At 29.6% G+C, this 18,625-nt stretch overlaps 1 protein-coding gene across 2 annotated transcripts in view; it reads right to left on the bottom strand.

Moving 5' to 3' along the window:
• Positions 1 to 2,134: 2,134 nt before the first annotated feature.
• LOC107443262 (Grp170 co-chaperone) overlaps positions 2,135 to 18,625 on the bottom strand; it is a 38,508-nt gene continuing 22,017 nt past the window's right edge. For both annotated transcript variants that reach the window (XM_016057076.3, XM_043043880.2), the window contains exons 13-20: positions 16,811 to 16,955; positions 15,595 to 15,789; positions 14,887 to 15,047; positions 13,130 to 13,340; positions 9,409 to 9,627; positions 8,266 to 8,449; positions 4,818 to 4,952; positions 2,135 to 3,231 (exon numbers count right to left, since the gene is read on the bottom strand). In XM_016057076.3, coding sequence (XP_015912562.1) covers positions 3,155 to 3,231; positions 4,818 to 4,952; positions 8,266 to 8,449; positions 9,409 to 9,627; positions 13,130 to 13,340; positions 14,887 to 15,047; positions 15,595 to 15,789; positions 16,811 to 16,955 — 1,327 coding nt within the window. In that variant the 3' untranslated portion in view covers positions 2,135 to 3,154. The remainder of the gene's footprint in view (positions 3,232 to 4,817; positions 4,953 to 8,265; positions 8,450 to 9,408; positions 9,628 to 13,129; positions 13,341 to 14,886; positions 15,048 to 15,594; positions 15,790 to 16,810; positions 16,956 to 18,625) is intronic.

Here is an 18,625-nt window from a genome sequence, read left to right as displayed (position 1 = left end):
ATCTCCTTAGATCAAAGGGCAAATTAAAAACTTGCTAATTAAAGATTATAGTTATGAAATCAGACATAGAAACAAACTTTTCTAATGAACAATTTTTTTTTAATGCTCAACTATAGTCCAAATACTTTAGTCTTCACTAAAGCTCTTAAAAGAGCAGTTTAAAACTTGATTTAGTGTTTATGGTTAAAATATTTCTAGAGCTGATTATGCAGTTGAAAATATTTTGCATCAATTAATGAAACTTGCTTATTTAGAAACGATTCAATGCAAAAAGCAATTTTTCAAAATTAATTATCATATAATAGCAACATTTAGTTATAGCACTAATTGAAATAATCTCAAAAATTTTTGAATAGCAAGGTATTCAAATTTATATTTATAATTTTAAATGGGTCTATACTGATTGTAATAAATTTTTTTTTAAATTGAAAATTTCACAAGAAATCTACTAAGTACTACTTAACTCAAATCATGAAAAAATAAATTTAAAAAAAGAGAAGAGTCTGAAGCTATTTTGCACTGGAAAAAAAAAAACATCAGAATTATTTACATACTTTTAAGTTTTTCTTACTTCATGTGTGCATTGAAAGTCCAAAAAACTGTTAGGTTTTATACATAAATCATGATTAAAGAGAAAAAATAAATATAAAGTGGGACAAAATAATGTAGAAATTTTAAGAGCTTGCCCAAAGTTTAGAAAAATCTTATGCTTGATTACATAAAAGCAAAAATATTTTATACCAACTTTTTTTTAAAAATATTAAATAATTATAATTTCTTTTCAAATGCTTGAATAATTTCAGAAACTATTATAGTACAGGCAAGAAGAGAAAAAGGATTAAAACTTTCTTTTAACTTTTTAGATGAGAAAACATTACGAAGGAGTCCGCTTCGCAAATGATTTTATTACAAGAAAGAAAAAGGACTCAAAATAAATTGAACCAAGCAACTTACTACTTGAAAATAAATAGTTGAAATTATTAGTGATCATTTTGTTTATTCTTTCGCAACTATTATGTATAACTATTGAGTCTTCGATTAAAATAAATAGGCATTTGTGTTAAGAAATAAAAAAATATTAAGCTATTGATGAAATCCTGTAAAGATCCCTGGTTTGAAGACATGAAACATTTCAATATACTGATGTTACCTGTCAAATTATAGCTCAGTTCACATTTGGGAACTTTTGTTTACACCTCTTTCAGATGTCACTTGCTCCTCAAAAAATAGAAATTTGAATTTCTTTTTTTAGTTTTAAATAAATTATAATAGTTTATGAAAGATTTGAACTCAATGTTAATTATGAAAAGTACTACCAGGTGCAAGTTTTTCTTTCAGTCTAGCCCCTGCTGGATATAGAGAGAGCAACAAAGATAATAGTCATACTCGTGCCCTGTGAGCAGGGTAATGAACTCGGAAAGAAAGCGATTGATACGTTTGCATGCTGAATCTACCTGTGTAAATCTGAACCGAAGGAGGCTTCTTTAAAGAGGACTATCACTCACGATGGGGGTAACTAACAGGCTTTGTATTGCTGTCCTTATTGTTGGGAATTCCGTAACATGTTCCGTAAATAGGAGAATGTGGGAGTTGAAATTACTTTTCTTAGTAGGTTCTGGCAATGATTGGCAGATTCTCCAACTGACTATTACTTGAAAGCCTTGGTGTTAAAACTTTGCGGAACTAATGCACCTACCATAGCAGTGATTAAATCTAAGTATGCATTTAAAATTACATAGGTATCCAAACGAAGGATAGTTTGCTGTATAATGTGTGGGAGGAAATTTAACTTTGTCGATCAGAACTAATGATACCAGTGCTGTGTTTAGCGTTTGTCAATTGTGTACATGTTTTAATCTTATGATGCTTCTGTGGATTATAATAGTGACACTTACAACTAAATTATTTTAGTGTTCTTCCAGATTTGAGAGATAATTTATCCAAGCATATTGCAATCGACTAATGATACTGGTGCTGTTTTTTAGCGCTTGTCAATTGTGTACATGTTTTAATCTTACGATGCTTCTGTGGATTATAATAGTGATACTTACAACTAAATTACCTTAGTGTTCTTTTAGATTTGAGTGATAATTTATCCAAGTATGTTGCAACCCACAAAAAAAAAAACAAAGCATTTGGTCTCACTGTTGCTTTTATTTACACATGTTTATGATGCACATATTCATTAAATGTACATTATTGGAATGACATACAATAAATAACATTGTTGTGATACACTTTTTTTTTCTTCAAAAAAAAAAAGTCCCAAGTGCTCAAGATATTTCATTCATCTACCACAACAGAACAGATATATATACAAGTTGGATATCTGAAAATTAATTCATTGATAACATTGCAATACCAGAAGCTCTTGAATATTGTAAATAGGCAAACAGTTTTAAAAAGGAAATAAATATACATTTAATATAACTTTAAAAGAATGTAAATACTGTTTTAAAATATAGTTTCGTTTACTTATTCATGGAAAAAAAGTCAAATCATCTTAGTTTTAAGAATATATAGATAAACCAAATCTGTGTTCGTAACTTTAATAAATAAAAATCATAGCAGTCATACAAACTGAATGTGTGCAGATACATGACACTCCATGAACAATAAAAAAAATAAATGTAAAGACACCAGGACCATTTTGATTTCTATTGTTAAATAAATATAAAAAAAAGTAAATAAATTATGAATTCTCAAAATAAAAATGAGTATAAACACTTAATATATTACATAGATACAACTCTTAAGTATAATTGCATTTATAACAAAGTCTGATCATGTTTTAAATGAACTTAAAATTCTTATGACTCATATGTATAACTTAGAAAAGAAATTCTTTTTAAAAACAAATATTCTAAGATTGAAATTTAGATCTGACCATTAACTATTTTTCTTTCTTTATTTAAAATGAATTATAATAATACTGCCAAGCAACATTTACATTAAGTACAAACAGTCCAGTTTTAAAAAAGTTATTCCCTTAAATAGTATAAACAGATAAGAATTTTATTAACAATAAACATTTTAAAATGAAAGTCAAGTTATTCCAATTTATAAAAATACAGTCCACTCACAATCAGTAGCTGTTGTTGCGTGCAATTGCTTAATTTCCACCTAAAATAAATTTATTAAATAAATACTAATTTCATAGCTCTGAGTGTTCGTCATCCTTCAACCCGCTTGGCTTCGTCGTCGTAGGAGACGGTGTTATTGTATCTTCTTCTGCAAACCAAAAGAATTATGAGTAAACAGTTGGAAATGGATCAAAAATTAAATAAAAAAAGTGATTTATATTTGCTTCTTAATTTAAGAGACAGTTACATTAAGTTCTAATTAATATAAATTTTTAAAAAATTGACAAATTTGCATATATATACTTAGCTGGATATGAAATTTCGACTTTAAAGATAATAAACCGGATTTAAATTTTTACTCGCCACTATTTAACATTCATGAAAAATATGTACATGAACGTACGAAATGAATATGAAAATTTAAAATGTTAAAAGATGCAGTATGAAGAACTTTTTGGTGACCCAAATCATGAAAGACAGAAACTTGCATTTATCATTACATTCATATTATATCACAATATATTCATACCAATAATAATAAGATTCAAAATAAGGTTGTCTCAAGGTTTCAATTTTTTCTGGTCACCACACTTTCATGTGCTGTTTTACAAAGTCACAAAAAATTTATTGTACATAGTTTAAATTAAAACTAAACAATTAAAAAAAATTAATTGCCAGTGTAAATATTGAATAAATTAAGCTTGAAAATTTCAAACCTTGCTTATAGGGCTTATGGAGGCCTGAGCCTGCCTGAGATAAGTAGGCCTACTTGAAGCCAAGATATACAATGCGACCCACAAAGCAAAAGGACCGAACAGAAGTAGAAAATCACTACAATATTTATACTTAATAACTGAATCAAACATTTGTTAAAAAGAAGAAAAGCTTGTGAAAATTTTATCAAGAGTGTGATCCCAAAACTTTTTTTTAGTAAATCAGCCAATCTCATCTCTAATATAGAGCACAACCCAAATTGTCTGATGCCAATGATATCTGAAGTATATTAGATAATGTGGGAGAAGATAACTATTATACTATATGAGGTCATTTGTTGATTTAAGTTTAACAAGGAATAGAATATTTATCCTGAAGAGGAGGATTAAGACTAGTCAAAATAAAATATATTGCTCATTGGAAATAGTGCTTGAAGAATTTTACTGATGAAGTTCAGTTATTGTTGAAGAAAATAATTATTATCCATTTTTCTACATCTTCTCATAATGATGGAGAAAAACAATTATATTGAAGTTTGAAATCAGCTGATTTAATGAAGAGCTGGTTTAGATAAATAACAAAGAATAAATTTTACTTCTGCTAATCAGGAGCTTCTTTTAAAAAAAACAATTAGTTTTACAGAAAAATGGATTGTCAAACAATAGAGAGAAAAAAAAATTGAAAACAGCTCGAAGAGTGAGTCACACAGAGCTGCAAATTATATATATCTCTTAAAATAGATTTTATGGAGTCATCTCGAGTCAAGGTTATTAAATAAAAAAGATTACTGATCACACTTATGATTTTTATTTGTTGAGAAAAGGATTAAATGAAAGATTAACTTTGTTTCTAAATTTTAGAAAATATGATATATTTTTACATGACATGGTCGCAAAATTTGTACAATGTGTTGCAAAAATGCATAGCAGATTTTTTTTAAATAGCTGAATTTTTTCTTCATATTACTCAAACCTATACAATTAGAAAGTAAACTCGTAATGCAAAATTATGGAAATTTACCCATTACGACTCCTGAGTCTTCTACAGTAGCTTCAGCAGCATCAGGATCACTCAAAACTGGTGTATCCTCCTCTACGCTTTTTGTGGAATTTTCATTCTCTGATGTTGCATTAACTGTGTCTTCAATAATTTTCTCTACATAAGAAATAAATAAAAGTGCATAAATTTAAACACTACTAAATCTTGACAAGATTTATACTAAACAAAACAAAATATATTCATAAAAGTTAAAATAGAAGAGTATAATCTACACGGCGAATTATATTCATATAAATAATATAATTTTCATTAACAATATGTAAGAATTAAACATCAAAACAAATTTCAATAACATCTAAATATATACTTTAATTAACATTACATAAGTGTTTTCCCCAAGAATTTTTGAAAGGTGGCCCACCCCGCCTAGCCTTTGATCCATATATACACTGCTCAAAAAAATTAGGGGAGCAAGCAAAGAAAGTAAGAAAATTGTGCGAGACATCCACAGAGCTGCATGAAATGGATAGTGCATACGTATCAATGTGTGATGCAGAAAAAAAGACGTAAAAACATATGGAATTAATTCATGGAAACTATGGAGAGAAAAAACAAAAAGCCAATTTAAGGCAACAATTGGTTTACATGTAAACGATAAAAAAGTAATGTTTGGAAATGATGCAGTACTGTTAATAAGGCGTGTGGTCTCCTCGAACAGCTAAGACTGCTGCATACCTGTTTCCCATGGATGCGATGATGGTATCAATGAGAGCTTGGGGAATACAGTTCCACTCCTCAAGAAGGGCAATCTCCAAGTCACTGAGAGTTAATGGAGGCCTTGGTCTAGCAGCAATGCGTCGCCCGAGCGCGTCTCAAACATGTTTGATTGGATTCAGGTCAGAAGAGCACGCTGGCCATTCCACACGCTGTTTTGTTTCAGCTTCCAGCCTGTTCTCCACAAGACGAGCTGTATGTGGTCTCGCATTATCATCTTGTAAAACAAAGGAATCTCCAATGGCTGCTGCGTAGGGTATGACATGAGGTCTCAATATCTCGTCTGCATATCTGCGGGCCGTCAAAGTACCGTTCCGAATGATATGCAGGTCCGTACGTCCACCTATGCTTATTCAACCCCACACCATCCAACTAGCATGTCTGTAGTGTGACCTTTCACGAATGAAAGTGAGGTTATTTCGAGTGCCCCCTTCCCTCCACACCGAAACACGTCGGGTGTCACTCTCCAGACTGAATCGAGACTCGCCTGTTAACAATATGTGGCTCCAATCCCGTTGCTCCTAATCTTGATGTTCAGCAGCCCTTCTTCTGCGAGCCGCACGGTGGCTTGAGGTCAATGGAATGCAGACCACGGGCCTACGAGTATAGAGACCTCCCTGATGGAGCCGATTCCATATTGTTTGGGTGGAAACTCTTCGTCCAGTTGCCACGAGAAACTGTCTTTGCAGCTGAGTAGCATTGTCTGTTCTGTAACGACAAGCTGTTAACTGTATATGCTGGTCATCAGCTGCAGTTGCTGCACGTGGCCGACAACTCACATTTCCAGTCTCTTGGAATCGATTCCACAGCCTTGCAACGACACTTCTGCTGACTCCAACAGCGTCCGCCACACTGCGTTGTGTTCGCCCGGATTCTAGCCTGACGATGCGCCATGCAATGGATTCAGGTAAATAACGTTGAGACATTTTCAAGTTACCCTTTCTCAAAAACAATAACTGAAAAATCAACTTTCTGAGTTACAGCAGTGAAACAGACATCTCTGCTACATCCCGATTTCTGCTCTTATCTTCTTTTCTGCTTTGTGACGTCATGTACTTTTATTTGCATATGAAGTTTTCTTCTTTTTCCTGCTCGGTCTTACATTATAAATGATTACTTTTCTGTTACTTATCTGTGTAAATATTTGCATAATTTCATTAAAACCATGTGCTCCTCTAATTTTTTTGAGCAGTGTATATGCATCCTCCCTACCTCTCTTGTAAAAATAAGCCACCATATCACCATCCCATTATTTTTTCAGGTAAAGATTATTTTCTTAATCAACTGTGTTAATGAGAAGTTCATTGCTGATTTATTTTGTTATTGATAACTATATAACTTTATTTTATAATTTCATTCCTTCATTTTAGGATGATTTTTCTTATGTTCGTTCAGTGTTTCAGTGTTGAAATTCAAATGAGATTCTGCCTCAGAGATATTCACATCTTTTATTTGGGTACATTAATGAATTTTTAGTGATGTTCCCTGTGGCAGAATTTTTTCAAGCTATCTGCGACAAAACTCTCTAGCACTTCTGCAAGATACTTTTAATAAAAACAAACATATATGTTAATAATTTAAAATAATAGAAGCGCTGTTTACAAAAAAAAAGAAATTTTTTTTAATTGAACATGTAAAAATTTTTTATTCTAAAATTATGGGTGACGTTCTCGCATTTTGTAAATAATCACAGTTAAAAAAATAATTAAAAATCATGAAACCCATAGTAGTAATTGCCTAAAATCGGCAACAAAATCACGCTAATCAGACTCCTCAAATGCGTTTCGAATTACCCATATTGTTTCAAATGTATCGAGATATTTAAAATCCATGAGAAAATCAATATAAATAACTGCTGAAAATGCAATCGGAACATTACATCGATTTACAATACTATTGGCATAAATTGAGCGAGTCAAAAAGTGATTACCTAAAGGCATGATTCATATATTATGTGTAAACTTCTGAATAAAAGTAATTATTTTCCCTATTTAATAGAAAAATCAGTATGCAAGAACTCTAATGTTCTGCGACAATGTCTCCGTGTCGCTGCTATTCTGTCACAGGGGTGACGTATAGTTTTACCATTTAAATTAATACCTTATTTAAATGTGCCCCTTTAAATGCTTATTTTTTCATAATTTTCAGTTCAAAATGTTAAAAAGATAAATAAGTAAATAAAAAAGCTTTAATGTTGTTCATCAATTTATCCCTTTTTTCAGTTTACTTGGAAGAAAATTTATACACTGAGATTATATTTTTTTAGGTTGATGTTAATTATTTTTCAAAAGCTTCAACTTTTTCGGTTTTTTTGATAAATGAGAATTACTTTATGAAATATACACATAAAATATTATAAAAGTGTAATTTAAAAATTGAGGATGAAATTCAGTTATTAAATAATATTACATATTATGATAAATTTTGACCATGTTAAGCGAGTGCCCTGCCCTTTTCTATTCCTTGGGAGAACTTTGATACGTAATAATTATTAAATGAAACAAATTACAATCACAATCATATAAATATTAAATTAACAATGTCAGAATAATAAAAGAAACTAGTTCTTCTAAAAAAATTAAAATAGTTATTTCATTTTCAATTTTTCATTACCAAAAGGGGTTAAAACTAGAAATGGTTGGGAAAATAAAACATCTTAAATATAAACCAGACAGAAGTAAAAACAAAAACCCACCTGACTCAGTTTTGTTCTTAGTCTCTTTCTTCTTTAATGGCTGTGCAAATCTAGCTTTGTTCAAAAGATATTTCACTTCACGATCTAAGTTGGCAACTTTTTCTCCTATCTGCTTAACAGTCAGTTTTGGAGTTTGACTCAGTGGCAAAGCATTTTGTTCGGCAACATTTTCCTTACCCCATTTCTGATAAAATAAATAAATAAAATAAAAATATGGATTGCTAATTCTACAGATACTAACTTTTCAGTTCTACGCCATACCATGGGGGAAACTTTTTGTTGCTAATTCTTTTTCATCTCCATAACTAATTTAAAGTATAGAAAAAGTAAGTTCAGGCAAACCTAGATTAAGCTGTAAAATTTTAAGTGCTGAAAAGAAATGTTCTAAACATCAAATTAAAAATAAATTATGAGACAATAACTTAGGATTAAGCAATGGAGAAGTCCCCTTCCAATAATTTGTTTGAATTTCAATTTATTTTTTTTTCCCCTTCAGCCATGGAAACTTTATGGCTTACACTATGTTCACCTGAACTCACTTTTTCTATACTTTGAATTAGTTGTGAAGGGGAAAGAATTTGCAATAAAAAAATTCTCCCGTGGTATGGTGTCTTCTCAAAAACACAATACACTAGCAAATGTATATGAAATGAAAAAAATGTATCCAAATTTGAGTTTAATTTCCTCAAACCCTACAAAAACAGAAGGAAAAAAAGAAAAACACAAATGAACAAAACATCAAGTATATATATCAACTATATATGTACATGTATATTTAACTAGTAAAATTAACATATTTCTTGTAAGTATTTCAAAATTGATACCATATTAAAAAAATATGTGATGTATTAAATATTCTAAATGATATCTACATTTGCATTCCGTCAAGGCTAGGTATTACTTTAAAAAATTTTGATTGACAATGAATTTCAAATACCAATAGATGTTGTTTGTTGACATTAGGGTAACAGTTAAAACTTGTAGGGTCACTTAGCACAGAGCTCCAAGTGAGATTTGAGCACTCTAGTTAGTCTTCAAGAGGACAAAATTCTGATTACAATATCCTACCTTCACATATAAGAGTCAATAAAAATGTAGTAAAATATGGATAAAAAATACACAGGACTGAACTGAAAGCCTTACCTCAGTTTCATCAATTAAACTTTCCAAAGTCTTCATTTCAACTTCAGTAAATATCTGCTGTTCCTCTGTCATGTTTCGGGCAGAGCCCAGAAAAACTTTACTGATGTTGAGCATTTCATTGAAAGCTTTTAATGCTTCTGGTCTGTCATGGTGTTCTTTAATTCTTTCAAATAAATCCTTGGTGAGCTTTTTCAAATCTTCCAATTTACTCTTGAAAACCTAACAAAAGCAATTTCACATACGATTAATTTTTTATTCCAGTGGTGAAAACGTTCATGAAAATGGCGAAAGATTTATTGCAATGATTCAAAACAGTACTTCGTAGTACTGTGTTTGATGCAATAGTAAAAGGAAGAAGAAAAATACAATGTGAAAAAAAGTCTGAAAAACACTTCAAGATATTGATATTTGTGCTTATTTGAAAGATAAACAAAGTTGTTAAATAACTGAAGGAGAATTTGTGCATTTTCTTGTAGAAAATTAGAAACAAAACTTGGTTCAGTTACATTAAAGAAATTTTTCATGTAGAAAATTACTACATGAAAAATTTCTTTAATGTAACTGAACCAAGTTTTGTGAACTGAATTAAACAGAGTTTAACAATAAGAGAGCGGCAATCCTATTATTTGGTCAATTTTAAATGATATTACAGATATCAGGTAACAAAATCATAGTTATGTTTTATGGAGGGAAAAAAAAAGAGTACTTCAAGGATTACTGGAGTACGTCAAGGTTGTATGACAAAGAACTGAAAGAGTACTTTTGTTTGAACAATCAACTTCATAGAATTTTAATATCTTAGAAAAAAATATGAAGAATTTAATTTTAACAAAAACTGATTTATATCTTACATGAATTTACACAGGGACCTTTCTCAAAATGTAAGAACAATAATGTTAACTACATCAAATTTTGTATTTTACCTTAACTGCACTGAGTATTCACTACTAATGTTATTTTACTTATGCAAAGTATCGTTTTATTTAGAAGATTGATAGTATGACTGCATTGTTTTATTGACATGAGTTCAATTTTAACAACAAATTATGGAGGGGGGAAAAACTAAAAGCATTGCAAACATTAAGCAATTTGGACGATTTAAGAAAATGGTACTTTATTACAAAAATTTTCCATAAGAAAAATTAACTTAATGGATAAATATTGGAGATTTACCAAGTCCTAAAATTTTGCAGGGCCTGGTTAGCAAGATTACAAAACAGCAAGCGTGCAGAGCTTGTCTTTCAACTCCAAGTTGTCACCCTATGGGGAGTGGATTTTTGTCTTTCTTTTGCACATTTTGAAAAATAGGAAATGTATTGGTTACAAATCAAGGATGTTTTTTGTCTTCTTTAAATAAGATACCATTGGTTAGTGTACATTTATCAAACATTCCTTACACATACATATATTTTTTTTTAACTAAGTGCTATTGCAGGGTAATTCTTATGGAGATTCTCTTTTGTGTACGGACCATTGACTGGTGCTACCCACGCTGACGTTTCTTTCGAATTCATAGTCATGGTTTAGATTTTTTTTAAAAATTATCTCAAGTATTGAAGAAAATTGAATGATTAGAATATTGTATAAAAAAGTAATACAAAATGTGCCAAACTCGAAGTGTCAGAAAGCTTTTAAATGCATTTTATTATTAGAAAGGTAACATTTTATTCTAAAATCAAAAATAAATTATGCCAGCTGTATCAATGAAAAGACAAAATTAGTTTTTGTAAAAATAAATTATGTCTTATTCTGTGGAGTGGGCGATGGAATCAAGAAGTCAGACAATTATGCAAAGGTTGGATTGAATTTCAACTTTTAATGAGTCACTGTTTAGAAGGTCCAGGATAATACCAGCACTATTTAATAACATATTTTATTCAACAAAACAACATCAACAATGGTATACAATTAACAAGCAGACAAACATAACATCTTACATCCAGATCTCGTACGTAAAAGCCAACTAATCTAGAAGTATTTGGGGGAGGTTATCCAATGGATGCGCGCATGCGCTAACATTTAAGTTTCAGTTCGTATTTCTAAAAGTTTCACTTCGGATTTTAACTTACCACATAATGAGTAAGAAATAATGAATAATAATCTAATGAGTAAAGGACACACTTCAGTAAAAATTTAGTTTAAAGTTACCAATTAAAAATTTTATTCATGCTTGTTTTTTTTTTTTAAATATTAAATGTACGTGAAAAGCATGAAAATTTTTCGTGAAATTACAATAAAATACTTCCAAATAAGTTTTTTGTTAAATTATGTAAAAATAAATAGGGTTTTTTGCTTTTAATAAAAAAACTATAAAAAAACTTACCAATTTTTGTTCGAACAATCGTCACTGTTTTTTTCAACAAGTGTTTTAATTTACTGAGAAAATTATCTTTAATGATGGTTGAATAAGTAGCATTAGAATAATTAATGTGTCATTTGTATGAAAATATATGGGGGATTGGAAAATAATGTTTTAGTGCATTAAATATTCATTAGTCTTACAAACCAATTAATATTTTTTTAATCCATTTCAATTTATTTTAGATCTAGCATTGAAAAGTTGTTGCTAACGAGGGTGAATAAACTGATTAAAAATAAAATCTTGATAAGAAATATCAAATGCACCGAAACATTATTTTCCGGTCCCCCTAATATATTTATATTCTGTTTCTAACTGTTACCTTTTATACTTTTATAAAATGCTTAACGTACAAGACAAACCCAAATAAAAATATGTTATTATATTTTTTTTCGAAAGCAAATTTAGTGTAAGACTATTACACATATATTGCATTTTTCTTATCTTATTTAAGTTACCTTTGAATTTTATTCTTATGAATTTAATAACCTTGAAATATCAATATAACTCCTTATTTCTAATTTTGTATTTATTTATAGATTACTGAATTTTCAAGTCTTTATACTAAACGGAGGCTTTCCTTTAGTGAACATATTTTTCTCTTCTAAAGTTATGTTACTACTTTTTTGCTGCTTTTCCATTCTACTGCTAATTAAAATTCTACACTAAAATAAAATATGCCGTATATAAACAGTAATTTCAGCTTGACTATTAAATTACGGATGGAATACAAGGATTTTCAAATTTATATTAATGAATAATTTGACAGTTACTATAATTCTGAATATGGTTGCATCAAACAAAAATGAGTATAACCTGGTAAAATTTGATAGGACTTGAGATCAAAAGCTGGGACCGGGTAGTGAATTTTTTTGCTGGATACGGGTAATGAAAATCTTGCCTTGTACGCAGTACACCTCAAATAAATATGCTTAAAGCATATCAAAACAAGTTTATATTTCCTAAAAATATTTCACAAAATAAAATACTTATGCTAACTTAGTGCTTCAAATTTTAAGGTTATCATCAAGTAATCATCTATAGACTACTTAAAAAAATATATATTATTTTGGTCTAATATTGATTGCTTAGTTAACAGCGAGAATGTCCAAAATTGGCTCTTTGATTCAAATTTTTTTTTTAAAACTTTTACAAAACTTTATGTTAATTCCTGTGTTGTTATCAAAGTCTAAAATTTAGACCTGTATTATACTCAGAACATTTAGGAACTGCCCAAAGATACATCTTCGGGCAGTTCTCAATTTAACTATCTACCCTCTCAATTACTATCTCAATTTTACTATCTATCCTACTATATTCAAATTGATATTTTCTGTAACTTTGTGAAATGCGTACACTTACACTTGTATCAGCATCATCAGACTCATATTCCAGCCAATCACTAGCCTGGCTCAAACTCTGCTGGATATTGTTGCGCTCTTCTTCAGTCGAAGCTTTCTCATACTCATCCCTGTAGAGTTTATCTCTTGTTTCCACAATGAAAGACTCCAAAGAATTTTTTGCTTTCGCTTTGGCAAATCTGGCACGATCATGATCATCTAGATCTTTGAGTCTATAACAAAATAAGCAAATACATAAATAAAAGCTGGAAATTAAAATCACATATATCTCTGTTCTACAAGTAACCTCGAATCATAGATTAGCAAAGGTAAAATTGTAAACACGCCATATTAAAATATTAGTTATTTATAATGAACAGGGGTGATTGTGAGCCCAACTCAAAAATCCTGAAAATTTCTTAAGTACAATCATTAATGACAGATTTCAAATAATGAATACAGTAGAGAACCATTTATCCGGTATCCAGAAAACAGGGGGAAATTTTGCACGGTTCTCCCGCTATTTTGAACTAGAACAATTATGAAAAAGGGTGGAAATTTGACTCATACTCAAAGTTGAGTACAGGAAAACGTGGAGGAAGGAGGGAATTTTTCTCCCCGTTTGACCAGAGAAACTTCATTTCTTTCCTGACCTTTAAGATATTTAGATCAAGAGAGGGCAGGGGAGGGACAAATGTTTTATTTTCTCCTGTGTGTCCGAAAGAATCATTTTTCTAATAAGCTGACGTCAAACTTAAGGAGAGACATGCTGACTTCGTTTTCTCTCTGATTTAAGAGAGGGTGGGGAAAATGCATTGCACACACATCAGAGAATAGAAGATAAAATAAGAAGAAAAATATATCTTACAAATATAAGATTTATTATGATAAATTGTCTTATAATTTCGGATAATACATTATTTACTAGGAGCAAAACGTTTTTTTAATCACCAGTTAATATTTATATAGTTGACATCGTTTAACAAAACAATATTTTTCTCATGAATAAATCCTGATTTTTTAGAAGTGCAGTATCATTTGCAAGTTTTCCTTGAAATGGAATCGCATCTGCTTTAAAAATCGCCTGTTTTTATAAAAAAAATTATTAAATAATTATAATTACCAATAGCAGATGATTGTGTTAAGAAGTAGATGATTGTGTTAAGAAGCAGATAGGTGTTTTTTTTTCTTTTTTAAAAATACTTTTCATGATAAATTTTTTACTCAATAAGTTAATTCTTTTAATTCATAAATTTTATCAATAAGTTTTTTTTTAAAACTCCGTTGATTTTATAATATTCCCCTCGTCTCGGGTTTTAATATTTATGCTAGTGCCTTTTTCAACTAGTGTTAACTATAATTTTAAAGTGTTGTTTTTATTTAGATTAATAAGTTTTCCTTCCCCCCTTTATAATTAGGTATGAAATACATCGCGTTATTTAATCATTGGTATTGTTTTACATTAGTTAATTTTGGGTTTTTAATTTTTAAAAAAAAATAAATTTGTGAATTTTGTATTTTTTAAATTTGTTTTTCTTGTCTAAACTTCCAAATATTTTTTATTTTTTTAAATGTCATTTTTCCAACATTAATTTAAATAAAAATTTAGGAGAGCTTTTCTTTTTTTTCTTATTTTAAAAGGTGTTAACACTTTGTCTTTGTTCGATAAAACATTGATTAGCATACTTTTTGGCCGATCCAGAAAACAAAACATGTTATTCATGCCCCAATTGGAAAATGAATTATTTTATATATTAAATCAATCTGAACGATACTAACTTGCCAACCGATTTTTTAATGCTCTCTTTCACCAGAGGAGGAAGATCGAGGTGCTGCTCCGAGGACTCGACGGGTTCTTTTAGAATCACAATCTTGACTTCGCTCTTGGATTCTGTTGCATTCTTTTCTTTCTCCTTGTTAATATTTTGAGACTGTTCTGTCTGTAGAGAGATAGTATTCAGTCAGCATTTAAATACTTTGATATCTTTTTCATTTGTAAGTTAAGATTTTAAGTTAATACACTTATTAAAATTTGATAATAAGTTAATTTTTTTTTTCCTTTTGTCACGGGTCAAGTCTCATAACTTAAGATTAATGCTTTAAATTAATGAAAAAATTGTAATCACAAAAATTCAAAATGCATTAAAATTTTCAGACATTGTAGTAATTTTCTTCATTAAAGACCAAACATAGCTGAATTCATATATAAAACTTAAAACTAAGGATTTGTATTAATCTGAACAGTTTGAAAACACAAAGTAAAATATGTTACCTAGTTAAAATCAGATTCAAACCTACAATTTTTTTTCAAAATTTAATCTATATTTTTATCAGAGCCATAGGCCATTGTATTTTGTATGTCTACCATCAATACAAGTGCATGAAATCTGAACATACTATAATAATCGTGTTTTAATGAACTAAATATAATAAAAAATGATATTAAACAATGCCAGGAGGAAAAAAATAGCTGATATTCTGTCTTACCTCATTTGCCTCCTTGGTCTTGTTGGTGGTCTCTTCTGCTTTTGTTTCTTCTGTCTGCTTTTTAGGTTCCTCTTCTGTTTCATCAGTGGATCCACCAGAGAACAGTCGGCCCAATGTACTGCCTAGCTTGTTGAATGCAGATTCTAGTTTAGATTCTGGTGACTCTTCTTCTGTTTTCTCAAACACAGACTCAACCTGTAAGTAAATCAAAAAAAAAACTTTCAAACTCACTGTAAACAATTGTCTCCCTTTATCAGTGGCATAAGATTATAAAAAATAAAAAAATCCTCTACATTCCCTGCATTTTCTCTGTTATTATGTGATTTTTTAAATTCTCTGTTTTTTCCTATTCTTCCTGTGGAGTGGCAACCCAGTTAAAGGTATTTGCTTTTACTTAATAATATTAAGTGCAGTTTAGTGCAAATAATTAATAATATTAAATGAAAAAAAAATGGGGAAATACTCACAGTATTGAATCATTTTAGTAATATGAAAAGGAGGACAAAGTAAGGTAAAACAACGTTTAAAAGCACAAAAAATATATAAATTGCATTATGCAATTTATATATTTGTTGTGCTTTTAAACGTTGTTTTACCTTACTTTGTAATTTCAGTACAAAGGTCGCCCTCATGTGTATTTATGAAAAGGAGGGGTTATTAATAAGAAAACATGTATATTAAAAAGAAAAAAATTTTCAAATCAAATTTTGTTAACAGAGGAACTTAGTAAAAAAGGTAGGGATAATGAAGGCCACATTGTATAATACTGTATATGCATCCCACTGTGTAATAAAATTAATAAAACCTAATTAAATAAAGTTTAAGATGATAAATTTCTTCAAGTTGATATCATTTCATTGTTTACTTCACATATTAAAATAGTAAAACTGAACATTATCCTTACATGAAACTTCACTATTACTATTAAATACTGTGATAGTCTGTTAAGCTTGATTTATCAAAACAAAAGAAAATAGGAAAACGGAAAACTTTAATAAAACTTAGACAAAGGAATATATGTTGTACTTTTATTTGAGCTTTATTCACAATGAACGCCAAGAAATTTTTACTTTGTTATGATATACTTATATTGTTTGCTTATTATCAGTCATTCTCGGGTAAAGAAAACTTAAAAAATCCAAAAAAGCAAATAAAATTAAGTGTACTGTTCAAACTCTGAGAAGAAAATAAATTTTAAATGAGTTAAAGAGCTGACCTCTTCCAAATACAATATTCCACTTTCATCCATTTTGAAGTGAGCTTTGACACCTTTGTATTCTGTCTTCTCAGTCATGTGTTTTGAAATTGCATTTTCCACACCCTTCAGAGAGACTTTAGAGATATTCAGAGAACCAAGGGATCTGTACAGGTAAAGGAACATATTAAAATTTATTCAAAGTAGGAAAAAAAGGCACAAAATTCAAGTGAAAAAGTGCTAGGTAAAGTTAATACAGTAGGGAACCGATTATCCGGAACGATCGGGACCATCGCTATTCCGGATAACTGATTTTTCCGGTTTTCTGAATCGCTACAAAAAGCCGTTTTTTTTTATTGTTAAACACAACTAAAAAAATTTTTTTTGGAAATAATCTTAAAAAGAAAAAACGATGGAGCAATACACTAATGATTATTTCCAAAATGATGGTAAGGTAAACATCTTTCAAAAAAGAACGAAAAATCCTAAAATTTCATAAGGAAAAAAAAAATTTTTTTTTTATAATGGTGGGAAAATTTATCGAATTTTGTTCCGGTTATTTGGTTTTCCGGTTTTCTGATTTCCGGATAACGGGTTCTGTACTGTACAATAGTTTTAATGACTCAACATTTTTTTTCTTCTTTTTCTTCTAAATTTCACTTTAAATGAAAAAATCTTGTCTTGACAATTATTTTTCTGCTCTACCTTTGATAATTCAAATTTTCTCTTCATAAATGCAATATTTTTTTAAAAATATAAATGAAAAAATCTTGGGAACAGAATTAAAAATATAAAAAAGCTATTTAAAAATATGCTTGGAAAACTGTAAAATAAAGAAATGTACCAACAACCGCTAACAAAACACAATAAAAACTAAATTCTATTAATTCCCCATGAGAAATGTTAAAATTCTTGTTTCTTTCCCCCTTATATTTATTTCTTCGGAAGTTGCAATGCACACGCATTGGTCACCAAATCCTTTTTAAAGCTTTTCATTTTGCAAGTTTGTGTAGAATGGTTGGGGTGGCTATATCAAAACAGGTAATATCAGACCTTACAGGAATGAAGTGGGGGACAGTGATTGATTGAATGTTTGTAAAAAGGTATATTTGATCGATTTAAAGAATGTTAAGTTTTTTAGCACCTTGACTATTACAATAAGTAGTGAAAGAAACAACACATGAATATATAACTGCGCCTCCCTGTATTAGAACTATCTAATATACATATCCCTCTTTACTCCAAATCGGAGCATAGGGCTTCTATCATACATCTCCATCTCGCTCTATTTGAGGCCAGTTGTTTTGCCTCTTTCCATGACTTTCTTATTGCTTTCAATTTCTAGGTCTTCCTCTTTTTCTATTGCCCCGTTCTAATCAAAAACTTGTTTACTTTAAATTTTTCAGGTTTACGTAGAACATGGATAATCAATTTTCATTGTTTAATTTCCAGTTCAATTGGTTTCTGTTTTGCTCTTCTAATGATTTCTATGTAACAAATTTTAAGAAATCACTTGACACATAAGATTATTCTTAAACTGTTATTAATAAATTATTGAAGTTTTTTCATGTTGGTTTTATTGTAGTACTATGTCTCGAGTTCATGCAGCAGAACAGATTTAACATTAGTATTGAAAATTCTAATCTTTGATGAATTTGTTATGTTTTTGTTTCTCCAACATTTATTGAGAATAGCGTAACTGCTCCAGATTTCATTTCATCTATTTAATATATCTTCATTAGTTCTCCTTCGTTGTTAATTATAGTTCCAAGATACATAAAATTGCTTACCTCCCCTAGCTTGTTATTTTCTTTATAAAAAAAAATGTCATTTAAT

Source organism: Parasteatoda tepidariorum, chromosome 2, assembly GCF_043381705.1.
Source record: "Parasteatoda tepidariorum isolate YZ-2023 chromosome 2, CAS_Ptep_4.0, whole genome shotgun sequence".
NCBI lineage: Eukaryota > Metazoa > Arthropoda > Arachnida > Araneae > Theridiidae > Parasteatoda > Parasteatoda tepidariorum.
This window is presented reverse-complemented; position numbering and strand designations above follow the sequence as displayed.